This window comes from Neovison vison, chromosome 6 (genome assembly GCF_020171115.1).
Source record: "Neovison vison isolate M4711 chromosome 6, ASM_NN_V1, whole genome shotgun sequence".
NCBI lineage: Eukaryota > Metazoa > Chordata > Mammalia > Carnivora > Mustelidae > Neogale > Neogale vison.
The window spans coordinates 189309689-189337681 of record NC_058096.1 but is presented as its reverse complement, the minus strand read 5'-3'; the positions used below and the strand labels follow the sequence as shown (position 1 = coordinate 189337681).

At 39.5% G+C, this 27993-nt stretch overlaps 1 protein-coding gene across 1 annotated transcript in view; it reads right to left on the bottom strand.

Moving 5' to 3' along the window:
- Window positions 1-27993, bottom strand: part of SUCLG2 (succinate-CoA ligase GDP-forming subunit beta) — a 275266-nt gene that overhangs the window by 129705 nt on the left and 117568 nt on the right. The window contains exons 3-6 of the mRNA XM_044253200.1: window positions 9415-9514; window positions 8405-8495; window positions 3534-3686; window positions 1884-1973 (exon numbers count right to left, since the gene is read on the bottom strand). Coding sequence (XP_044109135.1) covers window positions 1884-1973; window positions 3534-3686; window positions 8405-8495; window positions 9415-9514 — 434 coding nt within the window. The remainder of the gene's footprint in view (window positions 1-1883; window positions 1974-3533; window positions 3687-8404; window positions 8496-9414; window positions 9515-27993) is intronic.

Sequence of the window (27993 nt, the reverse complement as noted above, 5' to 3'; positions counted from 1 at the left end):
TTTCTCTTAGTCATGTAGTTAAAAACAGCCAGTATACAATGGAAAAAAGACAGTCTCTTCAATAAATGGTGCTGGGAAAATTGGACAGCTATACATAGAAGAATGAAACTCAACCATTCTCTTACACCGTACACAAGGATAAACTCGAAATGGATAAAAGACCTCAACGTAAGATAGGAATCCATCAGAATCATAGAGGAGAACATAGGCAGTAGCCTCTTCGATATCAGCCACAGCAACTTCTTTCAAGATATGTCTCCGAAGGCAAAGGAAACAAAAGCGAAAATGAACTTTTGGGATCAAAACCTTCTGCACAGCAAAGGAAACTGTCAACAAAACAAAGAGGCAACCCACAGAATGGGAGAAGATATTTGCAAGTGACAGTGCAGACTAAAGGCTGATATCCAGGATCTATAAAGAACTTCCCAAACTCAACACACACAAAACAGATAATCATGTCAAAAAATGGGCAGAAGATATGAACAGACACTTCTCCAAAGAAGACATACAAATGGCTATCAGACACATGAAAAAATGTTCATCATCACTAGCCATCAGGAAGATTCAAATTAAAATCACTTTGAGATACCACCTTATACCAGTTAGAATGGCCAAAATTAGCAAGACAGGAAACAACGTGTATTGGAGAGGATGTGGAGAAAGGGGAACCCTCTTACACTGTTGATGGGAATGCAAGTTGGTGCAGCCAATTTGGAGAACAGTGTGGAGATTCCTTAACAAATTAAAAATAGAGCTTCCCTATGTCCCTGCAATTGCACTACTGGGTATTTACCCCAAAGATACAGATGTATTGAAAAGAAGGGCCGTCTGTATCCTAATGTTCATAGCAGCAATGGCCACGGTTGCCAAACTGTGTAAACAGTTTGAAAAATAACAGTGTAAACAGATTTTAAAAATACTCAGATCTATTCAGAAAAATGACATCATTCATATGATGATGGGAGGACCAATGTCAGTTATTCAAACCAGCAAGTTTGTAAATATGCACGATAATAAAAGCACATGTCTTACTTGTAAAAAAAAATATATATATATAAGTAAATAAAAATAGAAACAGCCAGTAAGTTCTGATTTAATTGTGAGACAAAGAAGCTTGTTTATGTAAACATACAATCAGGCTCTGTGGGCTGGACCAAGGGCAATGCAGGACCAATGTGATCCTCAAGAAAAATTCATCCACTCAACAGCTCCGAGGACAATTTTTCTGTCTTTGAAGCCAAGAGGTATAATTATTAAATTGGCATAATTTAAGCTGTTTTCAGTGAAATATCACTTTCAGACCATTAATATTCATCTCAAATCCCATTAGCTATGAAAGAATAGCAATTAGTTAAGTAATGTGTATTATTAGTAACAACAACAGCTGACCTTTCTAGAGTAGTGAATAAGCACTTCCCCACATCAGCGTGCTCAATCCTGACAATATGCCCCATTCTCACAAATGATGATACTAATGTTTAGATAGGCAGAGTCACGCATGCTGGGAGGCAGTGCTCGATTCAAACTCAGGTCTGCCTGACTCGACAGCCCATGTGTCTAAGCCTCCATGGCCTGGTCTAATTCCTGGGCTGCACTAACCCCGCAGTTAGTGTGTGAGACTAACACACAGAGCCAAAATGCACGTGTCTGTGTGCAACACTCACCCGTGCCCACATACCCACATACATAGGAACACATCTCAGCAGCATTCTGTTCTGGCATACAAGGGAAAGAGTGTTCTTTGTCATAAACAACGGGGGCACAGCTGTCAAACAATAAATCATCCCGTGTCCTGGGAGTCACAGATATCAGAGGAAAGGAAGCAAGGTAGTAAATGCTTTCTGAAACAAGTCATTCACAGTGGCCTCCACATTCTCAGGTACCTGGTTTTTCAAAGGCCCAAGGAAGCCTAGATTTCCTGCCATCCGCTGAGCTTGGCTGTCCTTTACCCCTTCCATAATGTCAACTTGCTCCTAGTAAAAATGAATCAAAGAAGGAAAATTCAGACAGGCAAATGAAAAGATTCACAACCTTGAAAGAAAATGCTTAGTATTTATTTGCAAAATGAGTAATTAACGTGTGGCACCTTTCCAAAGATCTCTGAGCAGGGCTACCGCAGCTGCCTATAGGGTATGTTTTAATTAGCAGACCATCTAAAAAACAGCCTTTCCAAAAACTATATAATTCTTCAGGGTGGCATGCTGACAAGACAATCGGATGCCAGTTTTCACTTTTAATTACTATACAGATGGCACTGACGAATATTTAGTCAGTTAATTTTTATGACATTTTTTGGAAAGATTCCAAAGTAAGGTTTTCCTGCCTAACATTGCTGTTAAGTTTAGAGCCTGTCATACGTAGGTTAAATATTACCGTATGATTTAAACAGTCTATTGATGATGATAATTATTAATAATACCTTAGCTCTACAAAGGGCCATTCTCTCCAAGATACAAAGTGCTCTTCATATACATTATCTCATGTATTCTCTTCACAAATGGATTGGCTTGTTTAAATCACATTAATTTTGAAAATGGCTAGGCATTATTGGTAAGCCAACATGTAAAGTCTCAATTTGACTTCCAAGGCAGTTAAACTAAAGATACGATACTGGTGAAAAACATTCTAACACCAGTCACCAGAATATCAGTACCTGATCTAAACAAAGAGGTTCAGGAAATAAAATTCTCACTTTTTGAAAGGAAACGAAATCATTTTCTAAAAGAAATAAAGAATCCTTCTGCTAAAAATTTCTTATTCTTTTTTTTCTGGTAAAAATTTCTAACATGATTTTTTTGATATTAAGAACTCAGAATTAAAAAAACCAGAATTACAATTCTCAAGACCACAGATGCTTCTTCTTACAAATGAGGTAGGTTGAGAAGCACTTTTTACACATTAACCTCATTCTTCCTCACAATTCTATGGGGTGGAAATTACCCCCACTTCCACTTTAGTGATTCAGAAAATGAGGCATAGAAACACTGAGACGCTTGCAGGCTGGTTAGGATCTGACCTCAGCCAGATCTGTGGCTAGAAATAAAGGGTAAGATTCAAAGGATTGAAACAAACTGATAGAATCTGGACTTTTGAAGGACTCCGTTTTATATCAGCAGTACTGGGAGACATGGAAGCAGTATCTAGCTCACATTCAGTCTCCTAGGAGAGAATTTCTGGATCCTGCATACTATGAAGTGGGGTAGAGTTAGCCCAGAAAAATGGAAAACTCACAGACCTCCCCTATTGGTTAATTCTTGGGGCTGTGTGGATAGAAGAAATGAAGGAGGAAGAAAAAGCAGGAAGGATGAATAAAGGAAGAGAAGGAAAAAGCAAAGAAGAGGGTCTTGGATAGGGAATACCTTCATTCTACCCAACTTCAACTAAGCACTCAGTTAAGAAAAAGGATTCAAATCTTCACGCCGTAAATCCCAGAAGCAAATGTACTATTACCAGCCTCAGACTGCACATTAAATCTTTAACAGCTTGTGCAACAATAATCAATGAACACAGTATAGCCAGGAATCTTAACATACCTTAAAAATAAGTTCTGGATTAGAAGCTGCCACCTCTTCAATGTCAACACCCCCCTGAGGGCTGCCCACTATTACTGGGCCATTGCAGGACCGGTCCATCAGAATGGCCAGGTAGGTTTCTCTGGAAATGTCCAAGGCTTCAGCAACCATCACCTGCCATATTAGTGAGAAAGTCAAATTAATTCAGCATTGAGCTGAGTTCCACCTGGAAATCTATATAAACTTGCTATACAAATCAAAGAGCTTCATTTTCAGGCTCTTAAAACCCAGTGAGCTAGTATCCAGAGATTTGAGAGTTCTGCCCTCATGGTACAGAATGCCCATCTGCACCTCCTTAATTGATCCTGCTAACTTGCTCAAGTGACAGGTATTCGGTTTGCCTCAAGGAACCTTCCTACTCTAATCTTCTCTTTTTCTTCCTTGAGAAACCCTGACACTTAAGAAAAACTCCAGGGAAGCAGTTGTTGTTTTAATTTGAGGCATTAACTGTACGTACATGATTTTTACTACACTGGTTTTTCTCAGCTTGCACTGGTGGAAAACCAAGTTTGTTGCCAACTTTCCACAGTATGTCTGATGCTTCCTATGTTTGTATACCTCCATCTCGTGGATCACTGTATTTTTAATTCAATTTCCACTTTCTTTAAAATTACAAATACATTATTTGCTTATTCAAAAATAATGCAAAAGGTACCAAAAGAACGCTATGACCTTTATCGTACCGTTCACAGATGCATCATTTTTGAAATGTAGTGTGTGAAAGTATTGTGTTGTTTATTAACAAGAGTCTTCACAATGTCTCATATAGTCTGAAAAAAAAAAAAGGTACCAAAAGAATATACACAAGACCGTGACAGCGCCCCCAGGCTGCACATACACAGCCCTTGAGCATCAGGAGAGAGGGTGATCAGGAGCCTATATGGAACTTCTGTGATCATCAGAAAAAGTAGCAACTTTCTCTGGGAGGCCATGATCCTGTGCATGTCAGGACCATGCCTGGGCAAGAGGCAAGGGGATGGAAGGATTGCATTCTGTGCTCACTGCCTCGGCCCCCTGTCCTTTTGCTCAGCACAGCCTCAGCAACTGTGTGGCAGGCCTACCAGGAAAAACCACTGTTAACTTTGTATCTCTTTCCCATTCATCTACAAGCATTACAGTAGTGGAGACATCCTACACGTGGAAGCATATTATACATAAGTGAATGCCTCTTTTTTCTTGTTTTTTTTTTTTTTAAGATTTTATTTATTTGACATAAAGAGAGATCACAAGTAGGCAGAGAGGCAGGCAGAGAGAGAGGGGGAAGCAGGCTCCCCGCTGAGCAGAGAGCCCGATGTAGGGCTCGATCCCAGGATGCTGATACCATGACCTGAGCTGAAGGCAGAGGCTTAACCCACTGAGCCACCCAGGTGCCCCTCTCTTGTTCTTAATCTTAGTACTACAAGTTGGAGATCTCTCCAAGGTCCTCTGTCTTCTTTGTGACTAGATGGTACTTATATGTCAATATTTATTTAATTATGTCCCAACTGACAGTCACGTATGTGGACTTCGTATCTCTAAAAGCCTACTTCAGTGTTTATTTATATATATATACCTTTATGTGTTCTAGTATCCCTGTAGATAAGGTATCCAGAAGACTCTTCATATTTGCAATTTTGATAAGTACTACCAAACTGCCCTAGAGAGAGAGAGAGGATGTACCAGCTGACACTCCAAAAAAAGCTGGTAAAAGATGTCTTTGATCATTTAAAAAAAAAAGAATATTCATAACTAATCACATTATTTTTTCACTAGTAGTGAAAATAATAAAAGCACTTTCATTGCTTTTCCTGAAAATAGTTCAGTAAAAGATTTCACCAAAAAAGTCACAGATAAAACAGCATAAATATTAACTACCCAGATGCCATCAAACCACTAATTTTTAAGACACATGTAATGGGATAAATATATGATGGTCTAAAAAGCTATGAAGTAATGAATACAGAAATTCTTTTCAAACACATCACCAGTTAAAAATAAAATATAGGAGGCTTCATATTGATTCTTTTATCATAAATGGTAACTCATGACTATGTAAGAAATACTTCTTGGCACATGGTGTTGGGATTTTCACAGAAGCATGCTGTTTTCTGTTCACTTTCTAATAAGAGTTAGTCTAGAGAAGGAAATTTAATGGTTTTCAGTAGTTATTCTGAGAAGCAACACAACACTGTAACTTTTTAGGATGTCATTCAAGAGTCCTATTCTTAATCTTCTAAAATGTTGACAGATGTGCTCTGCATTCCATCAAATTTCTATTTGTAAAGACCAGCTGCTGTCTCCAAAGTCTTCTGCTTGGTAGAAATAATATATGACTCTTTAAGAAAACAGTCCCAGGAAAATGATGATTATCAGTGGAAAATTCAAGATACAGTATTTTGAGATCAGATTTTTGACATTACCATGCCCTCCATATGGCCCAGGAAGTCAGAATATATTAGGCATTGTTGCAGAGAGAATCTAAATGGATTCCATGAACACTCATCCCACGAGGACGACCTGAGCTGATTATATTTCAGAAATGTGACTTCATCTGTGACTGACACAAACATCATCAACACAACCTTTTTGTGGAGTCCTCCAGGATGGGAAGCTTTGGGGAACTACTGGACCACTGAACCGGGTTGGTTGGTTTTTGTTTTTCGTCTCATGCTATTGAAACTGTGATCTGTGGATGAGTGTTAGCACACAAATTATCTGTAACAGAACTGTGATTAGAAAAGATTAAAAATATACTTGGTTCTCCCACTTCTCTCGCTGTACAGTAGTAACCTTCACTGGAACTGAATCGTGAAGAACGTGGTGAGTAGAAGAGTCTCACCTCCCATATCGTTACCCAAGGGAACACAAGAGAAGTGCATTGGCACAGACTCAGAAAAAAATATCCAAAGTGTACGATGTATGTATGTGTTTATACAACTTCTCAAGCAATCTTAGAAATCTAAAGTTTCTATAATGGGGTGACTTCTATCTACTGTCCAAGATTCCATAAATGAAAAAAAAAAATCCATGTTCCTTAAAGTTGTACACAATGTTATAGTGTAGGAATAGTAGTAACATAATAGGAATGTAGTAACATAAACTATGTTATGTAATAACATAAACAGAATAAGGACAGACCCGATATATGCCATTATTTCAGGGGGGTGAGAAGCCAAAGAATTTCTGTTTTCAAATTTTTCTATTTCTGTAAGATAGGAATTTTTTTTACACGAATTACTTTTACAATCGGAGGAAAACACAATACACTACTTAAAAAAACAACACATTATAGACGTTTCTGGCAATGACTCAATGTACAGGCATACACTTATCACCAGCCTTTCAGAAACCTATCTCCAAACTAATTTTATGCATTACCATACAGGGTGAATCTGCTTTAGGTATTTTTATATGTTTTTAAAAAGTACCACAAACTCTAATCTAAAAACTCATATAGCCATATAAAACAACGAAATCCTACAAACAAAAACACTAATCATGTCCTCTGTGGACAAATTTTGAAAAATTAACACAGGTAAAGACTCATAACCAGATTTAAAAGGCAAATAAAAGCACTGTGTTGGGCCAAACAAAAGTCAAAACAAAACACTTTGAGTTTTAAAACAGTTCTTACATCTGAGAAGAAGTGGGAAAGGGAAATCACCACAACCCATTTCCTTAGTATGCTCTCTTGACATTTATAAAAGCTTTAAGTTCTCAGAATGAAGGAGCTAATGACCACCAGGATTTCCATCTCCCTCTTTCAGACCAAGGGAGACCCAAGAGACCCCCACCATTGTACACTAAGAACCAACCGGCAATTTTTTGTTTTTTTGGTCATCTCGAAAATTTTCTCCCCTTTTTACTCTGAGAAATTGAGAACAGAATACACTGCCTCAGGTTCCCCAAGCAGGCACACTGATGGTGGAAACCATCATCTGTGATGCTGTGTCCACAAAGCAGAGAGAGAATCCCTAAAAGCCTGGGTTCCCATTCACTGTTATGACAGCGTCTTCTAACCATCCGTGCCTGCCAGGACTGGGGTGTGGAATCTTGTCATCACACAGGAGCCAATGCTCCGAAGAGTTCCCATCCTGGTCTTTTGGTATAATGCTTTGCTGGAGCGGACTTGAAATTTGAACAAAGGCCCCTATATGTTTTTGAACTGAGTCCTGCAAATCAAGTAGCCAGCAGTGGTGTCTCTGTGTACCAGGAGGTATATAAGGTGGACAGGCTGACAGGAGCAGAGTTAGGTTCTGGCCTTGGCTCTGCACCCACGATTTTATGACTGAGGTAGGCCACTTGATGTGGGGTTTTATGTTCTGCATGTGTGCGTATGTGCATGAGGTGCCCCCTAGACACACTTGGGAACCCCAGCAGACCACTCACCCACAGTACGTGCAGTGATAGTGGATTTCAGTGGTATTAATCTCAAAGTAAGGTAAAGCGACACTTAGAAAACCAATCTCAGCAGGTAACTGATTCGCAGGACGAGGGTGGGGTTATGAAGGAGCATAGAATGTCCACACTGAGGAGTAAGAGCTGTCACTCAAAGCCCATTCAGCTTTAAACAACCTGGGCGTGTGTTCTGGAAGGGAAAGTCATCGATTCCATCATTCACCCACACCTACTTTTAGTAAATGCTAATGATAATAAACACTTGTACTATTACAGAACCCTTGCGTTTCTCCTCAAAGTCATACCACAACCTAAACAGATCATAGGAGGTTTAAAAAATATAATGGTGTATCACCAAAGTGTAGTGCTTCATCAGGTTGTCAAAACTGAAATAGGATTTTCTCTTCTTCTTTCTAACAACATACATAGAAAATGACCCACAGCATTCGTATTACCTTGTTAACTTTCACACCTTCTTTTGGAGTTTGTTTTGTTGCTAGATTATACCCAATCATCTGTTTAGCCAGCTGTCCCACAACTTGAGGGCTGAGAGAGAGAGAGAGAGAAAGGAAAAAAAATCAATGTCTATGCTGAAAATTACTTTAGAGCAGACTGCATGCCATGTCCTCATGTCCAGCTCCACACTCATCGAGTCCGTAGGGCTTTCTGCTCATGTACTAGGTGCCTAGCCCTGTACCGGAGGCTCACTGAGAACAAAATACATATGGGGGGGAGGGGGGAAAGAGAAAGGAAAGGAAGTGAGGGGAGGGAAGAAGAGGGGAGAAAAGAAGGAGAGAAGGAAAGGGGGCAGGGAAAGGGGAAGGAAGGGGAAGGGAGGGAAGGGAGATTCTTGCTTCCCTCTGCTATTCTCTCTCCCCAAAATAAATTACTTTCATAGTAGAAAGACACTGCTGAAATGCATAACAGATTTAGATATGAGGTCAATAATAAAGACCTGACTTGAGCAGTGTGAGAAGTATTGGTCACTGAGGGGCACAAGAGAGAGGGTGAGATTCAAAGTAGATAATGAAAAGATAAATGACAGAAAGGAAAGGGAAAGTGGGCAGTGCTGGGCCCTGATACCCGAAGGCTTGGACTATCATACAGGAGGGACAACTGAAGCCATTGGTACTGGGGAGCTACTGCGGGTTCTAGAATAGGGAAGAGACACTATGGAGGCCACATTTATGTTGTTGTTTTCAACATTTATGATGAATCATTGATTGTCTACAACAGAAGGAGTGTTGAGTTTTCACCAATTAGTAGAGAAAAAATCCTTTTGTGAGATAAAGAACACTTGGGCACCACAGAGCCCTCTTACCTTTAATTCATTTCCTTTTTTGCTACCTTTTGCCCCAAACCCCATTCCAACCATCTTTCTCAAGGACTGCTTCCTTCAGTCATGAGCAAAATCTCCCATAACTGCTTAGACCAAAGACACAGAATTAAAAATGTCCAGACTTACTCTTTTGTTAAGTGAACGCCTCCTTTCAAACCGCTACTGAAGACACCTTTTCCTCTTCCTCCAGCTAAGATCTGGGCTTTTAAAACAAATTCTTTTGCATCTGAAAAAGAAAACCCAGAGTTGGTAGTGGATTTTACTTACAAATAAATTTATCTATCTATCTATCTATTTATTTATTTATTTTTCCAGCAACAAGCAATGTGGACGTGCATATACCTTCCCAAAGTGGTAAAAGCTCACTTAAACTAACTTTGAAAATAAAGGCATAAGGAACTTCAAAAAAACAACAGGACACCCAAATACAAAGTCTTTATTGAGGACATTAAAATATTTCCTACCAGTTTAATCTAATACTCAACATCCCAAGAGAAAACAAGGCATATGTTCCCTTGATCTTTTGAGTGTCAGAAGATGCTAAATAAATCCAGGCCAGAGGTATTAATTTAACTGTAATGACACTCCCATGTGGCAGAGGCACTAATCTGCCAGTCAGAAAAGCTAACTACCTGTCAGCCAGCTGAGATGTCAAAAGGAAGGCTGTAGTACATGGGAGAGAGGTTTAAGACAAGATGCAAAGGGAGTAGTTAATAACTGTATTCTTGGAAAGCAACAGATTTCTAAGTGGATGTTCTAGATATTGATGGGATAAGGGAGGAAGAAATGGATTAAAATTGAAAGCAAGTAATATTTCTGAAGGTTGGCAGGGTAACAAAACATCCCACATCCTAGGTGGGATCGATCTATCTTTCTTTCTTTCTTTCTTTCTTTCTTTCTTTCTTTCTTTCTTTCTTCCTTCCTTTCTTTCTTTCTCTCTCTCTCTCTCTCTCTCTTTCTTTCTTTCTTTCTTTTTAAGATTTTATTTATGTATTTGACAGACAGAGATCACAAGTAGGCAGAGAGGCAGGCAGAGAGAGAGAGGGAAACAGGCTCCCCACTGAGCAGAGAGCCCGATGCAGGGCTCACTCCCAGGACCCTGGGTTCATGACCTGAGCCGAAGGCAGAGGCTTTAACCCACTGAGCCACTCAGGTGCCCAAGGGATTTTCACTTCTTGACACACTCAAGGAATGGGGGATGTGATTGCTTTCAACCTTTGAGAACCAACTCGTAAGCTCAAATATCTTCATGGACCTGGCTTAAAAGCTACATTTGTGAAGCAGCCCAGTGACAGAAATGAGGTCTTCAGCAAATAGGACAGCTGCCCACCCCTCACACATCCATGAGAAGAAAAATAAGAGAAAAAACTGGCAGCTTTCAAATCAAACAGGTTTCATAAAACAAATAGTACATTTCTTCTGGTCACAGCTGGTATTCTCTGTCAGTCATTCATCTTCATCTAAATGCAGAAAACTAAGTCAATTTTCTATAAGGTCATATGAGTCTTCTGGTTCAGCAGCAGGTTCAGAATCTGCAGACTGGGCTGCCGTCAGGCCTTCATCTCTTATCCCACTGTTGACCACTGGCAAGTTACTTAATGTCTCCGAGACTCAGTTTACTCCACTGTGAAGAAGCCATGGGACTTCTCTGAGAATTAAATCATACATGCGAATACTTTATCTCAAGAGCCCGAAAACTCTTATGATTAATGAAAGACTACTGCCACAGTTAGCTCATTTTATTACTTTACTATATTATAAAGAATCTAAAGGATCGTTGACACTTGGGCAGATATGGATAAGTAATAATATTAATAATAAGTTTTCTGTGTCTGCCACCATTCAAGTGAGGTGAGGACTCCTCCATGAGTGTTGGCCATTTTAGCTATCTCTGTTATGGTTCTTGTTACTCAAGGCAAGCAGGCAAAGGTTCCCAGAGAAGGAGTCACAGAGGGTTTTATCATGAAGGCAACAGGGAGCTACAGAAAGATCTGGCATTATGACAGCACTGGGTATGACAGCCACTCCAGATGATGTAGTCAGATTATTAGGATTCACTGTCTTTATTGGTTGGTGTTCCTTTCTCCTATATTTGCTTACACTCAGGAAACTAGGGTACACTTTCTCTCAGAAGCAAGCAGAGCACCTTTGTTGATGCCCTTGACGCCCTCCAACACTTGCTGCTGATATGAACCACTTGATATGAACCATTATAACATCCATCAAACCCACGTCTTACAAACTGGCTCAAGTCTAGGTGGGTAATGAACTAGCTATGATGACAACTTATTATGAGAAAACACACGAGGAAAGAAACCAAGTAGAACTAATTTATTTTGTAGTTAGGCCACAGCATGTAAGGACAGCAGTAAGAGCAAGGACTGGGGAGTTAAACAGACCTAAACTTTCCAACCTCTGCCCATCACTTTCTTCATAGACAGGAAGAGAATGAGGCTCAGAGAGGTAAAAGTGTTTTGCCTGTCTGTAACATGGTTATAACGAAATAATTGCCAGTGGTAGGATGATGTGAGTAATAAATGAAAAACAGTAGGTAAAGTGCTTACTCAATGCCTGGCACATTTAAAAGAAGTCAAAACATGATAGCTATCATCACTAATTGTTTTCAGCAATTAAACCAAAAAATGGCATTTGGAATTTGTCTTTTTGGAAGACATTTCTTAATTCCCTTTTGAAGACAACAAGTAGAAAAAATACTTTTTGCTGTCTACTCAAATTTTTAATTGTGATCACTTCAAATTCTTTAAAAACTGTAACCAGCATTCCATTGCCATTATCAATTTTCATATGCTTGTCATCCAGAAGAAAGAGATGCTTTTCTTTACGAGCTTTCCAGCGGCAAAAGTTGAAAGCCAGACAGAATACCTAATTGGGCATTGTTAATTGGCACTACATAGGCTTAATTAAATCAGCCTTAGGCACAAACCATCAAGACAGAGGAACAGTTGTAGCCTCAGTGAAGTGTTGTCAATTACACATGTCACCATTTGACCATGCGTCAAAGGACTCCATGCCACCAAGCTGGTAGACTGAACAGCCACTTGGAGACTGGGCATCCATACTGGGACAAGTGTCAAAAGACAAAGGAAAAGACTATATCCAAACTAGGTACCTCTGCATCTTATAACCCAGGCCAAAAATAAGTTCACTAAAATCATCTCTTCTTGTTAGATCTCAAGTACTAAATCAGTATAGTATGTCAATAGCCCACAGAAAAGCAAGTTTTTCTCATCTGGACTGAAACTCACATGAAGTAATTTAATTCAGTTATTTACTCAAAGGGCTGAAAATTAAGTGGCCAAACGCTACTGAGCAGTATCTAGTCTTTTCATTCAGTATTAATCAAGTTGATTTCACACAATGTCACAGTTTCCATTTTATTTAAAGATCTGGTTTCTCCAAATACACAAATTTCTGGGTTGTTTTTGTTTGTTTGTTTTTCACATTATCTTCCTAATCCCAAATAAAATTACAAAAAAAACCCCCGACATGAAATTCAATTTTTGTCTAACACAAGGTGATTTAACCATACTTTAGGATAACAAGCTAAAAAAGAGACAGAGGGGAGAAAAAATAGCTACTCTGAAAGATTTTGTATGGAAAGATAGTGCACTTACATACTGATAACCATATTACCGAGTCCAAGGTAGTAAAACCTGAGTGTGTAAAAACTGAATTCCTTGCCCATAACTACTACTCTTACATGCAGCAGCCTGAATGTGCAGTGAATTCACTTTTTTTTCTTCCTTTTCTGGTGAGTTTGTGATAATGAAGAGTGCTCACAAATGACTAGGATTCCGTTTGGTTAGATGGGAACCAGTTACTGTAATTTACATACATTTTAGGAGAAGAATTGTAAGCAACATATTTGATAAGCTTCTAAGTGTGTAAGATTCTCAACTACCATATCACTTATGAGAATATTTGTAGCCATTTAGGAAGCCTAAAAAAACCCATGCTGTGATCTTCTTGTTTGATTCTATTAACCACATTAAAATAATGCTTTCTCAAATGTTTTCTTCTCATTCCTTACCACAAGTGTCATTCTAATTACAGTAACACAGTTTTATACCAATTTTTATAGTCCCCCAATAGTCCCAGGCTGGATAATAAATACCCTTGGAAGCATTATTAAATCTAAAAGAAAAAAAATTCATTAAGGAAAGCATAACCTAAAGAGAATAAATATGAAATGTTTTTAATCAGATAAGTTTTATAAAACTAATTCACTCTGCTTTTTAGAGATGGGATTCAGAAAATATACTTATACAAAATAATGCTTATAAGAAACAGTTTAGAACCACAATGCAAAAGGACCTAGAAAATGTCTGAAAATGTTCATCGGGAATATCGATAAGAATGTTATTTTCAACTATCTTTTTTAAACAAGTTTAGTGAATTCAACATTGCTCTCTTCAAAAACATAATAGCTTCCTAAATGTAAATGCAGCACTGTATGGATGGAGGCTACGAAGGTGATCATCTATTTTGAGCCGGTAACACTGGAGTTGTTGGGGGAAGTACAAATTCCACGGTTCACCGCTGGAGCAAAATTGAAATACCCAGTTTTCAGCACAATTGCATGGCATAATTTCCAGCATGGTGATCAACTTTCATGAGGTTTGACAGGATTCTTAATTGAGAAAGTTACAATGTATTTCAGATTGACCTACCTCTGGAAGGCAAGGAGAAGGAGGAGGGTGAAGAAAGAAGAGTCGAAGATATTACAGAAAGAGGAAACTCTGTAAAGGACATACAATTACAGGGTGATAAGGTAGAGGCCTAAGTGCCAATTTCCCAAGGAAAATGAGTTAACTTCTGTGATCTCATGATGACCCTAAAACCCAGACTTAAAATTGGAGAATTACCTATCTTTGATATTTTATAATATCTCCTGTGAATGGAGTCCTATTTCCTCAAGTTGTAATGCAGTCACTGGGAATTAGATAATATTGCAATGACTCTTTCCAGATGCTCAATGGCATCCCTGAAACTAAAACAATTATTTCAATTTTCAACAAGTCTGACATGGGCTTGCCTCACATTGGAACAAAGAATTTCAAGTATGCAAGACGTCAGAATAAACTATTTCACCATTGGTCACATCCCTTGATTGATACCTGGATCCCCAAGAAATACTTGGATCCCCACCACACTGCTACCCATCAAAGATTTAAATTGCATATACCTGAAACAGTCATTTTTTAAGTAAAATATGGAACTAGGGCCATCTCTTGGATAAGGGTTTTGTGACAAGAACAACTAGGAAGTTGTTTAGGGAGACATTATCTTAGTAGTTTTTTGTTTGTTTGGGGGGGGGCAGAGAGAGAGGGAGGAGAGAGAGCATCTTAAAGGAGCCCCACACCCATCAAAGGGCCCCATGTGGGGCTCCATCTCACAACCCTGCCATCATGACCTGAGCTGAAGTCAACAGTCAGATGCTTAACCAAGTGACCCACCCAGACACTCCAGGGAGACCTTATTTTACATTAAGAAATCCTTCACTGATAAAGCTTTTATATATGAATTTCCTATCAAATATTATAGTCAATTAATTCCATATTATCTAAAGTACTTCCTTCATCTGGAGAGTGTAGGGGCATGATAATACCACCTGGAACAGTTTAGGTAATAATGTGATCCTAAGACAATACATTTTGCTTTCAAGGAAATAATTTTAATTTTAGTTCCTATAAAAGTTTCTAAATTAAAGTTTGACAAATCATCTTTTCATATTGCCATACTTAAAAAATATTACATATGTATTATTATATTACAGCTCTCATTAAAATCTGTAATGATAAACAAGCCTACTTGTCTGATCATATCTCTGATGTTATTAATTGCTTTCATAACTATTAATACAGACTTCATTGGTGATAAAATTTTTAAAGCTAGACAGAAGTTTCCTCAGAAAAGCTCAATTCAATTGTAATATCTTACTCTTTTTATAGTTTAAGACTAATAAAACAATCTTACATGTTGGCTATTAAATTAAAAGATGTATTGCTTAGGTGCCTGGGTGGCTCAGTCATTAAGCATCTATCTACCTTCAGGCTCAGGTCACGATCCCAGAGTCCTAGGATCGAGCAATGCATCTGGGCCCCTGCTTGGTGGGAAGGCTGCTTCTCCTTATCGCACTCTGCTTGCTGTGTTCCCTCTCTTACTGTATGTCTCTCTATAAAAATTAAATAAATAAATAAAATCTTAAAAAAAAAAAGATGTATTTCCTTTTTAAAAAGATTTTATTTATTTATTTTAGCAGGTATCTGGGTGGCTCAGTTGGTTAAGTATCTGCCTTTGGCTCAGGTCATGATCTCGGGGTCCTAGGATTAAGCATTGGGCTCTCTGCTCAGTGTGAAGTCTGCTTCTCCCTCTCCCTCTGTGCTATCTCTCTCAAGTAAATAAAAATCTTGTCAAAAAAGAATAACAAAATGAGTCTCTTGTAGACATCCTATCAATGGACATTACTTTTTAAGTCCAATCTGATAACCTGTGTCTTTTGATTTGAGCTTTTAGCCCATTTATATTCAAAGTAACTATTGAAAGATATGAATTTAGTGCCATCGTATTACCTGTAAAGTCACTGTTTCTGTATACTATCTCTGTTCCTTTTTGGTCTATGTTACTTTTGGGGTCTCTGTTTGCTTAAAGGAGGGTTTAGTGATCACAAATTTTTTTAGTTTCTCTTTGTCCTGGAAGCTCTTTATCTCTCCTATTCTGAATGACAGCCTTGCTGGATTAAGTATTCTTGGCTGCATATTTTTCTCATTTAGCACCCTGAATATATCAAGCCAGTTCCTTCTGGCCTGCCAGGTCTCTGTGGAGAGGTGTGCTGCCAGCCTTGTTTCTACCTCTGTAGGTTAAGGACCTGATTTCAGGATTTTCTCTTTGTCTTTGAAATTTGCAAGCTTCACTATTATATGTCTACGTGTTGACCTATTTTTATTGATTTGGGGAGGGGTTTTCTGTTTCCTAGACTTGAATGCCTGCTTCCCTCCCCAGATTAGGGAAGTCTACATCTATAATTTGCTCAAATATACCTTTTGCCCCTCTCTTTCCTCTTGCTCTGGGACCCAAATTATTCTAATATTTTTTCCCTTTATGGTATCACTTATCTCTCAAATATTTCCCCTTGATCCAGTAGTTGTTTATCTCTGTTTCTTGGTTTATTTATTCTCCATCATCTTGTCTTCTATGTCATTGATTCTCTCTTCTGCCTCATTTATGTTAAGCAGTTAGAGCCTCCATTTTTTTTTTAATGGAAGTTTTTAACCCTCCTTTGTTTTTGTTTTTCTTAGAGCCTCCATTTTTATTGCACCTCATTAATAGCCATTTTTATTTTGATCTGATTAGATTTTTAGCTCTTTTATTTCTTCAGAAAGGAATTCTCTAGTGTCTTCATGCTTTTTTCAAGCTCAGCTAATATCTTTATAATCGTTATTATGAATTCTAGTTCTGACATATTACTTATGTTCATAGTGACTAGGTCCCTGGCAGTTAGTCCTGCCTCTTATTCTCTTTTTTGGGGTGAGTTTGTTCGTCTTGTCTTCTGTCCAAAGAAGAATACATGAACAAGAGAACAAAATGCAAAAATAGCAACAACAACCCCCGTCAAGTTTACACTAAACAAATAAGAAAAGTTCAGAAACTGGGGGGAAAGAAAAAAAAAAGAAAGAAAAAAGAGAGAATATAATCAAACAAGTGAACAGAACAGAGCAATACACTAGATCCTGGGTGTATTTTGCTCTGTTTATTAGAAGAAATTAGGTCCTAAAATTGTAAAGAAAGAAAAACTTATGTATATACAAAAATAAAATCAAATACAATGAAAGGAAGCCAAAAATTAAAAAATATGTGTATATAAAATGTAAATATAAAAATGAAAATTAAAAAAGAGTTGTTAAGGGGCGCCTCGGTGGCTCAGTCATTAAGTGTCTGCCTTTGGCTCAGGTCATGATCCCAGCATCCTGGGATTGAGCCCCACATCAGGCTCCCTGCTTGGACGCTCCCTGCTTATATTCCCTCTCTCACTGTCTCTCTCTCTGTCAAATAAATAAATAAAATATTTTTTAAAAAGAGTTGTAAAAATAAGAAACTAGCTAAAAAGGAAAAAAATATTTTTACTTGAAAGACTAAAAAATCCTGAGAAAAAAATATGAATTCTATATATTATCTTCCCCTATTTTTGCAGTTCTGTGTGATCCATAAACTTGGTCTTAGCTGGATGTTCCTGCTGGTCTTCTGGGGAATGTGCCTGTTGCACTGATTCTTCGGTGTCTTTGCCCAGATGTAATTGCCCTCTCCCCCTTGCCAGTGGGCCAGGTTCAGTGAAAGCAGCTCTGGAGCTGATGGGGTAAAAAATGATAGCAACCCCATCTCCAGCCCCAGAGCTGAAGGCTCACACACTTGGCTTTTCAGTGTGCCCTCAGGAAAAAGGAGTCAATCATTCTTGTCTCCCTGGTTTCTGTCTGCACTCTGTGTTCATCCAGCATGTGACTGAGCATTTTTATCTCAGGCACTCAACCCTACTTCAAGTCTCCAAATTTGGGGTCTCGCTGAAGGTCTGCCGCCTGCTGGGCCCCTGCTCAGAGAGTGGTCATCTGACCATTGGCCACACCCAGATTTAAAGATGTTTCTTTCTCTTTCCCAGAAATATTACTAGTATTCTGAGCTCTCCCACATTCTTGATCAGAAATCTTGTATTTTCCCTATTTGTCTTGGTTTGTCAGTTCCTCTACTTGGCCCTCTGTTTGGTGCCATATGCTACTGTCTGGACTCTGCCATCTGCTACCATTCTGCCATCGATGGTCACAGTACCACTGGTTTCCTCTAGGCTTCTCTCTCGCCACAATCAAGGAAGATCTTTCAGCTTCCCACAAGTGTTCAAGAAAAGTAGCTGAGCCCCCAGTGACACAGCTTTTCCCTTTATAGGCCAGCCTCTGTGCCAGATGCACACATTCTCTAGGGGACAATGGCACAGTCATGCACTGCCACACCCTAACCCCAAGACCTCTATGCCCTTAAAGCTGTAAGGTCACCTCCTTTCCTCACTCACAGACATCATCTCACAGAGCCCCTCCACTAACCAGCTCTGCTCCGTAGAAACCTGCCTGTCAGACATGTCCCTATGTCTGATTTCCCAATCAGGGAGTGCACTCAACATCCTTCTTGCAGGCCTATGAGCCCAGTGCAAATCAAGAAATAGGGCTGAGTACTTGTTCTGTACTACTGAAAAAGTCACCGCAGTTAAAAAGCACCTAGAATGTTCTCAGACAATTAGGAGGTCCACCTACCCAGTGCTCATAGAAAACTTATCGGTTTTCTATGCTCTATTGGTAGAGCACTCCCATTTCTATGAAAATCAACTAGAAAAATAAGGATCTTTCACTGCAACATAATTATAATAGTGAAACACTTGAAAAGAGCCAAAATATCCATCAGCATGTGGACATTTGGAGTTGGGAAAAAAAAAAAAGGTGTTTATAGCCACATAAGGAAATAATATAATACTATGTGTCCATTAACAATGATTAAATATATCTTTTGTGTGAACATGGGAATACGTCCACACACACTATATGCTCCAAATAGACCTTAACGATCAGTATTTAAAAAAACAAATACATTTGCAACTAGTTATATAGTCACAATGAAATCTAAATGAACACTGAAATATTAACTGAGGTTATCTTAAGGGGCAGAGCACTGGTATTATAGGTGGAGCATTATATCCTTTCAGTACTGATTTACATTTTTTTCCCAATTATCACGTTATCCTAAAAACAAATAAAAAATAAGAACTTAAAATGTGAGACAAACATAGGCAGTTATCCATAGTAGTATATCTTGATTGTTTCAATGTTTCAATTGTTTCAGTGTTCCCTGCTATATCAGCCTTTTTAACTCTATCATATGAGTCAGGGATGCCTATACATGCAGAGGCCTCCAGAAGACATCTTTGGGAAACACAGCTCCACATCTACCAACAAGGCATCCTAAAGTGTCATGCAAGAAAACCAAGAGTGACTAGAGAATGTACTACCCTTTTCAAACATCTGCTGAGCATCTACTCTGTGGAAATTCAGATTAAAAAAAAAAAAAAAGTCAGAGTGCCTGCCTTTCAGAAACTTAAAACCTCCTGAAGAAAAGAGATACAATTACTAATAAATATTAAGACTGTAATAAATGTTAAGAACACAGTGTAGTGAGAAGGGGACATGGTGCTGGGTCAAGGAAGAGATGGGTTTTCCAGTTAGACAGGGCTGGAAAGTGAAGACATGAAGGGGTCAACAACTGAGAAAGGTTACTTTGCTTTTCCATCTGTATTTGCTAGGCTTCTTAGTTATCTATTTAAATTAGACATCATGAGAACACCACCTCAAATAAACCTGTAAAGCACACCAAGATTCAGCACTGCAAATCACTCACATTTGTTATTTCAGATCTTCAGAAAATCTCTCCATATTAAGTTCATTTCCCTATATTCAAGAACAGAAAATAAATAGAAAAACATACTTACGGCCTTGTTAAATTTAGTTTTTTTCCCTAAGTGCTTTTAAGATAGCCCATAATTTAATCATAGTGGTCTTAAAAAAAAAACAACAACAACAAACATACAAAAAAATAAAACAAGAAAAAAACAGCAAAAGCAGGTAAGCTAACTCTGAAACAGGGCTCCTGTAACAGTTCCCAAGCAGTCAGTGAGATTCAAACCATGCCACTGTTTAACAGCAACAATAATAAAGGACATGTCCACTGACTCCCAACCTGCAAATAAACACAGATTCCAGACTTAAAATCTGTTACAATTGCGAATGCCGGAGATACAGAGTTCCAAACAATGGCTTGGTGATGTTGCCATAAAAAAGAACCCACTTTCTATTTTCCATGTTAGATTGGTAAAGTGGTGTATGACCCACTGGAATTCAAGAGACCAGGAATGACCTATGCCAAGAGAGATGGGAGATCCCAGACCCCTTGCCCATGATGCACACATCTACTGAGGTCCAGCCTCATTTGTTATGTCACTTTCAAATTACATTGAGTTTTAAATTGCAGTGTCTTGTTCTTTTATTGCCTGTCCAGATCCATTCATAGTGTCTGAAGCATAAGTCTATTGCTTGAATGTTAAACACAAAGATGACTTTGGATTGCATCCTGGAGGGTGAAACTGTGGGATTTCCATGAACTGGGAAGAGTTTATATTTATCTGGTTGACTTTCAAGGGTTGTGAAGGTTGGAAAAATACTTACTTTTTCCTTTTCTATGACAGCTTTCTTTGGTTTCCTCCTTCCCTCTTTCCCTTCCTTCCTTCCCTTTCCTTCCCTTCCTTCCTCCTCTTGTCCATCTAGTTTTGTAAATACATTCAAGATACTCAAGTGCATGTTCAACTATATCTAAGATTACTGTCTTCATTTTTGACAGGTCCGTTCAATAGCCATAGAGATGAGCACTGACTTCAAACTTTAACTCCCATCACCTCCTCCTCAGATCTACACTCAAATAAGGACTTACATGTTTATATCCCCAAGAATTGGAGTGCTTGATATATTAACCTGTTCTATACCTAACCTCACACACCACAAAACCTACACCTATTTTCTTGGGACTGTCTTCACAATATTGTTTCTGATTATCTCTGAAGCATTCAAGCTAGAATAGTCTTTTCTTTTCTTCTGCTAGGACTTTCAGCATCTTAAAAAAAGTGCCTCATTCAAGCAAGAAATCATACTAAAGGGAGCCAGGCCAAGTGTTACAAATAGGAAATTAAGGAAATCATAAACTGCTATGCATTTTACTTCCTGGGGAAAAATAATAATATTTTTTGAGTTGACTTTGGAATTGCAACACCCAGAACAACACAGAAAAATGCCCAAGAGCTAGTATCCACATCTAGTAAAACTCAAAGAAAATTCTGGCAGCTTTTAAGTTCTCCAGTAGTATCGGTGTGGCAGAGAGATTGAGTCCTATTTCACACTTGACCTATCAAGCTGTCCAATATGAGGATAACCTTTGAAAATACCAATCATTTACTGTGAAGATTCATGCACATTTCATTATTGCAGCTGGAAAACTAGTATCTAAGTCTATTCCTCCTACCCACTGACAGCTCATTCTCCTTTCAAAAGGTAGCCAATATTTGCTGTATACCCCACACTATACTCAACACCATAGTTGTTAACTGGTTTCCACCTTAGTTTCCTGCAGCATGATATCAGACATCCAGAAGTAAACAGCACACTCACAGAATTACCTGAAGTACTGTCCTTCCATCCTCCACTACTGGTGTCCTTAGACCCAGCGGCAGCCTCTCCCAGGTCCCCAACCCTCTCCCTTGGCCTCCCAGCACGAGGCTGGAACAGGCTGTCATAATGCATAAACATGATTTTGACTGTGGGGAGGGAGGGAGAGCCTAATACCTTAGAAGAATTTCCCAGGACACAGGTCCATAGAGCAATAACGGGATAAGCCCCAAATAGAGGATAGCCTAGCCTTACACAAAGGGAATACCTTTTAAAATGAGGATTCAGAATTACACAGTCTAACAAAGCAGATGCCAGTTCTCTGAAGGGCCTTCTAGATCAAAGGAGATGCCGGGCCAAGGACGATCAACAGTGCCAGGGAGGAGTTCTGTCACTTTTAATGAAGCCACTCTCAGTTGTGCTAATCACACTCCTCACACCTTCTCTTGTGTGGAAGTTTCCACGGAAGAGCACACACAGCACGATGCAGAATGGGAGTGCCTCATTCCCCTGGAAACGACCGAATGAGCGTGCCAAGCACATAGTGGGCCCTCAGCGTATGGTCATTCATTTATAATCTAAATTATAAACTTAACTTTGCTCTGTGAAATCACATTTACAGTGTCCGTGAGACATTCATTATGGAAGGAGATTTGCACTAAGTGTATTCATTATCTACATTTAACAAACAACCCAGCTGAGGTTCAGTTATGTGTTATTCACACAGCTAGCAAGAGGAAGAGTCAGAATTTTTAAGCCAAAAAGATAATTCCAGAGACTGTGCCTTAACCCCTTCACACAGAGCCTCGTTACACACAAACTCCTAGCATTTTATTATGACGATATCCAATCACATAAAGAAGCGTAACGCCATCAAGTAAACACCCACATCCTCACCACTTGGGACTCCACCACTGCTCATATCTTACTGCATTTGCCTTCTCACCTGCCTCCCCATCATCAAAGCCCACCCTATTTTTCTGCTGCATGACAAAGCAACAGACGTCAGTACTGTTACCCTTAAGCTCTTCAGCACACATATCAGTAACTAAAGTTTGATATTTGTTTATAATTCCTTTTTTGGGGAGAGAGAAAATTTACAAGCACGAAATATCCAAATCTGAAGTATATCATTAAGTTTTGACAAATGCATTTATCTGTATGACTCAAATTCCAATCAAGAAATACATGACTGCTTGTGAGAACATATCGCTCGAGTGTCTTTGCCATGAAATATCTAAGCGGACAAACACGGACTATGGAGATCCTAAGTCTCTTGCTGAAACTCAACACAGCAATATTGAATTGAATTCAGACACCTCAGCACAGATGTCAGTGTTTGACCTATCACAGGCACCCAACAGATCTGTGACTAGCCAAATTCCACCAGTGTGGAAAAAAGGAATCACCTTCCCCTACCAACACCTCTGAATCAGAACCCAAAGCATTCCTAAGTCACAGTTAGATATATGCAAAGTACTGATTTCAAAACAGACTTTTTTTTTTTTGAAACGATGAGCATATGTAAACTTTTTTAAAACAACTAGTTAATTTACTACATGAATTTTTACAGCAATGATGCTTTGTAAGCTCAGAGAAAACTATCCTTGATAGCTGCACCAAAGCTGTTTCCCTTGCACCACGCCTGTGCCAGGATCTTGGTGTGGCTATCCCATTTTGAAAGGGGAAATGAATTCTCCTGGGGATATCTGCACGCTCCTGAAAAGCCAGGATGATGCCGGGAGCCTTGGTCTGTGCTGAAGCGAAAGAATGATGAAAACAACCCTCTCTAACCCAAAGCTTTTCTGTGCTGCCGCTTGCCTGAAGCTTAACGTTGTGGGACTCTAGACTTTTGATAAGCCTGTGGGGTTTTTGAAAGAAAACCACCAGTAAGTATTTGGAGGATAAAAGACAAAACATATCTGTGTCACAAACCACAGTACCTTACCCTTTTGCAAACTTTAGAAAATGCAGATATAAATGCCTAAAAGTCTAAAACAATATAAGGCCCACATCAACAGTGGTTATCTATATGGGGTAAAGGCTCAAATGACTTTTACCACCTTCTGTAAACCTGTACCTCTTACAATGACTGCTTATGTCACTCAATAATCAGAGAAAAACTATTACCAGATTTTAAAAAAATATATGTTTACTTGACTTGATAAAAACAATTACAATATTATTGCTTGGTCAGGCCAGGGTAGGGGAGGAAGCTCGCTCTAATCCAAAATATGTAACATTAAATAAATGTTTGTGTGGGGTGCCTAGGTGGCTTTGTCAGTTAAGCGTCTGCCTTCAGCTCAGGTCATGATTCCAGAATCCTGGGATCAAGTCCCATTTGGGGCTCCCTGATCAGCCAAGAGTCTGCTTCTCTCTCTACCTTTCCTCCTGCTTGTGCACGGTGTCTTTCTTTTTCCTTCACACTCTCAAATAAATAGTATCTTTAAAATAAATAAATAAACAAACAAACAAACAAATATATGTTCATGTGTACAACCATAATATATATACTGAGGATAAGTGAGGGACAAAATATACCAAGTGTAAATTCTAACGATATAGAAGGGGGAGGATTATGGTTAACTTCTTTTTGACTACAAATCTGCTACAGGGAACATGCATTATTTCCACAAACAGGAGAAAATAACAGCTATTTTGAAAATGCACTTACCATGCACTAGATTGTAAGGGTGCTGGGGAGGTACACAGACACTGCCATTCAGCTGTACTGGCCTTGCCACCACTTCACTGCATGGAGGAGTGACTGAGGGTGAAGTGTGGGGCAGAACATGGCCACTTTTCATTCTGCAGCTAAGGCTCTGGTCAAAGCCAGTCTCACCATTCCTTGAGCCTGGAGGTCACATGTATCACTGCCTGCCAGAAGTAGCTGCATCTGGTCCAGGCAAGCCACATTCATCCTGTCACTGTGCCTCAAGTTTCCAAAGGGTGACATAAGGGGGGGTGCGGCGCCCTCTGGAGGTGCCCTCCAGCACCTACATTCCAAGAGGTACATGCAGAAGTGTCAAATCATCTCCTTCCATGTACATTAGTGCACCATCCCTCATAAGTCCTGCCTAAAGAAGACAACACTTTGGAGATGATTACAGTGCAGATAAGTTCATGAGCCATGGGTCAGAAAGCTTTGGATAAGAACTCGGGCTCTGCCCCTTACTAGCCAGCTGAGTGTCCCTGGCCAGAGAAGAGAGCCTCAATTTTCTTATCTATGAGATAAAGCAGATAGAAAAGTAGCACTTGCCTCACACAGTTGCTGTGAGAGTATTAAATGAAGAAAAACAACTGTTAAGTTATGTAAAGTACTTAACACAATGCCTGGCTTAAATTTACTCATAGTATCCTTCCTTACACTGGCTTATAATAACACTTACCTCTCAAATATCAAGTTCACAGCATGTGATGATCATAATGATGAATACGCTATCCACTGGGCAAAATAATTTTCGTAATAAATAATAAATCTACTCTTACTGAGTTTTGCAAGACTTAAGAACACATTAAGATACCTACGTCTTGTATTTGTTCCAATCATAATCATTCAGACATGATAAATAAAATGTGCTCATGATTGATAAGGAGAGATGAGCTCGTATCAATTAAAAAGTGTCAGATGCCTTCAAGAGAAGCCCAAACTCAAGAGACATTTAGCACTGCCCTGCCTCCTCCCAGATGCACAATCACTTTTGTAAGTAAAATTACTATCTCTGGATCCCAGAGAGCATTCGCCTGCCACAGACACGTACCACGTTTTTAGTTATGTTTGCATTTTGTTTAGTTTCTAGGTCTCCTTGCTTCCTTACTTTTTGCCTGTCTCCCCTTTGATATATCCATGTCTGCTGGCTGGCATGAATGGCTCTGACTACCCACCATGTTTCCTGGCAGAGAAAGCGTCCCTTGACTCCATCTGGAGCTGCTCAGCTTCAGGCCTCACTGGCAGGCTGAGGCTTGTACCAGCACATGCCTCCCTCCCCCAACACACATGCTGGGCCTGCTCCAGCCCCACGGCAGCCTGCAGGGGAGGGAAAATGAGCTGGAGAGAAAGCTAGACACTGAGCATGGCAGGCATTTGGGACATCGGCACTGAGCTATGTGGCTATCTGTCCTCTAGTGCCCTTACGGCTGTTAAAACTGTCACTATGGTGGCTGGGGTTGCTTTAGGTGTTTTAAAAAAATACTGGGGCGCTTGGGTGGCTCAGTGGGTTAAAGCCTCTGCCTTTGGCTCAGTTCATGATCTCAGGGTCCTGGGATCGAACCCCACATCAGGCTCCCTGTTCAGAGGGGAGCCTGCTTCCTCCCTCTCTCTCTGCCTATCTCTCTGCCTACTTGTGATCTCTGTTGTCAAATAAATAAGTAAAATCTTTAAAAAAATAAAAAATAAATAAAAAATTAAAAAATAAAAATACCACATATTCAGCACTGAATTTGTCCCCAGAACGGTTAAAGGACTTTATATACCACAACTCATTGACTGTTTCCATTAGCCCTCTGTAGGAGACACTACTCCCAGAGAACAGGACACACACTGGAAGTCAGTCCCTTGTCTGAGACGACAAAATGTAAACTCCAGAGCACAGGATCCAGCCAGAGCTGAAGCTCTACCCGTTCCACCTAAGCACAACTGTCCCTTACCCTCAGCCATTCGAGGCTGGGAGAGTCAAAGACTTTGGGAGTAGAAAGAGGTGACAGTGGTCAGAGAGAGGGCAAACTATCCACTTTCAAGTTGGACCAGAATTCCCGATGACAGCTTCTAGGGGAACTGGCTGCCAATTAAAATGGTAAAAGGATAATGGCCCAATAGCAGCATTAACAACAATCTCCTGTTTTAAGCTATGACAGGCTATAGCCATCTTGTAGTTCACAAGGATTAGCTTTAAGGACAACTCCTTTTACTGTCTAAGCAACCACATGTTTTTGTGACGTAACACACTTGATCACCTTGTAATAAAACCAAGCCCCCTCCATCAGTGTATTCCCTCAATACTTTTACTATACATATTTTTTTAAAAAAAAAGACAGCAATCTAAATTGACGGACTGCCAAAGTCAGGGAGGAATTCTGTGAAGTCACAGGTGATACCAGCTCTGCCTTCTCTGTGGTCCCATTACTGCAGGCAGGAACATCTATATGACAAGAACTCAAGAGTGTCTGGAGTCCAGTCAACAGCATCAGGGTTCCTGCATTTGAACTTGGGCTCAACTATCTACCTAGCTGTGCAAAAATTTAAAAGTCAGCCTCTCTAAACCTCCATTTTTCCACTGCAGTATCAAGAGGATAACAGTAAATACCTCACAGGTTACTGGGAGAATTCAAGGATGCTATCTACACAGAGATTTGGCACAATGTCTGGCAACACAGGAGATGACTAAGGAATGTGAACTACGATGGGCTTTCTGCCTGACATCCCTTCAACTGGCCCGAAACAGTTCCTCAACAATCCATCAGCCTTCACATCTTCCTCTAACGAATGCCACTACTGTTTGAGCCCCGACTAAGGGACAAAGAATGTACTGGGTACTTGATGTCTGTATCTCTAATCCTCCCAATAAGCCCATAATTTAGAAATGATTGTCTCCAGTTCACAGCTAAAAACACTGGAGTTCAAAAGGCAACAACTGACTTGTTGGGATGTGCGACATCCAGCCAGTGCTTTTTCCATTACAGCTTCCAGCCCAACCAAGAGAGGGATGCGAATGTTATCTTGCTGTCCGGGGCAGCAGTTCATCTGCTGAAGGTGTCCCCAGAAATTAGCTCTGGCAATCAGCTTGGACCTCATGCTCTGCCAGCCCTGCAATCTTGTCCACAGCAGACCCCTGGCTATAGACACCGCAGCACAGGAATATTCATCATGTCGATGTGTTTGGGAGAGGTAGGGGCAGCCCTCGGCAGTCCTTTGCTGCAAAGAAGAGCCCACAGAGGGTTTTATGTTACATACTTAGTTAAGTGACACATTTATAAAAATCCATTTTTTCCATAAGCCTTCAAGTTCAATTTGAAATTCATATCATTCTACTTAGAAGTTTAAAATTTTAATGTTCACTTTCAAGGAGGGGCATTAGATTAAGGTCCAAACAACTCAAGTTGGGCACACTAAAATCCCCCTCAGAAATCGGCATCATTTACAAATTTAATGTTTCTTGAACATTTTCAACTGAATTTACAAATCAAATATAACCATTTTCTTTTCTCTAGCACATCCATGGTTTGACCTAACACTTAACAGTGCAGTTTAATACTGCGATTTAAAATAAAAGATACAATAAACTCTGAAGGCATTACAACACTGTTGATAATCTTTGTCAAAAAACTTATCTTTCCACATGAAACATACAATAGTCGTGCCAATCACACATTAAATATATAAAGTGGAATCAATGTCTACTGTGTTCCTTTATGTGTCAAATTCCCTTACACATTACAAACACGT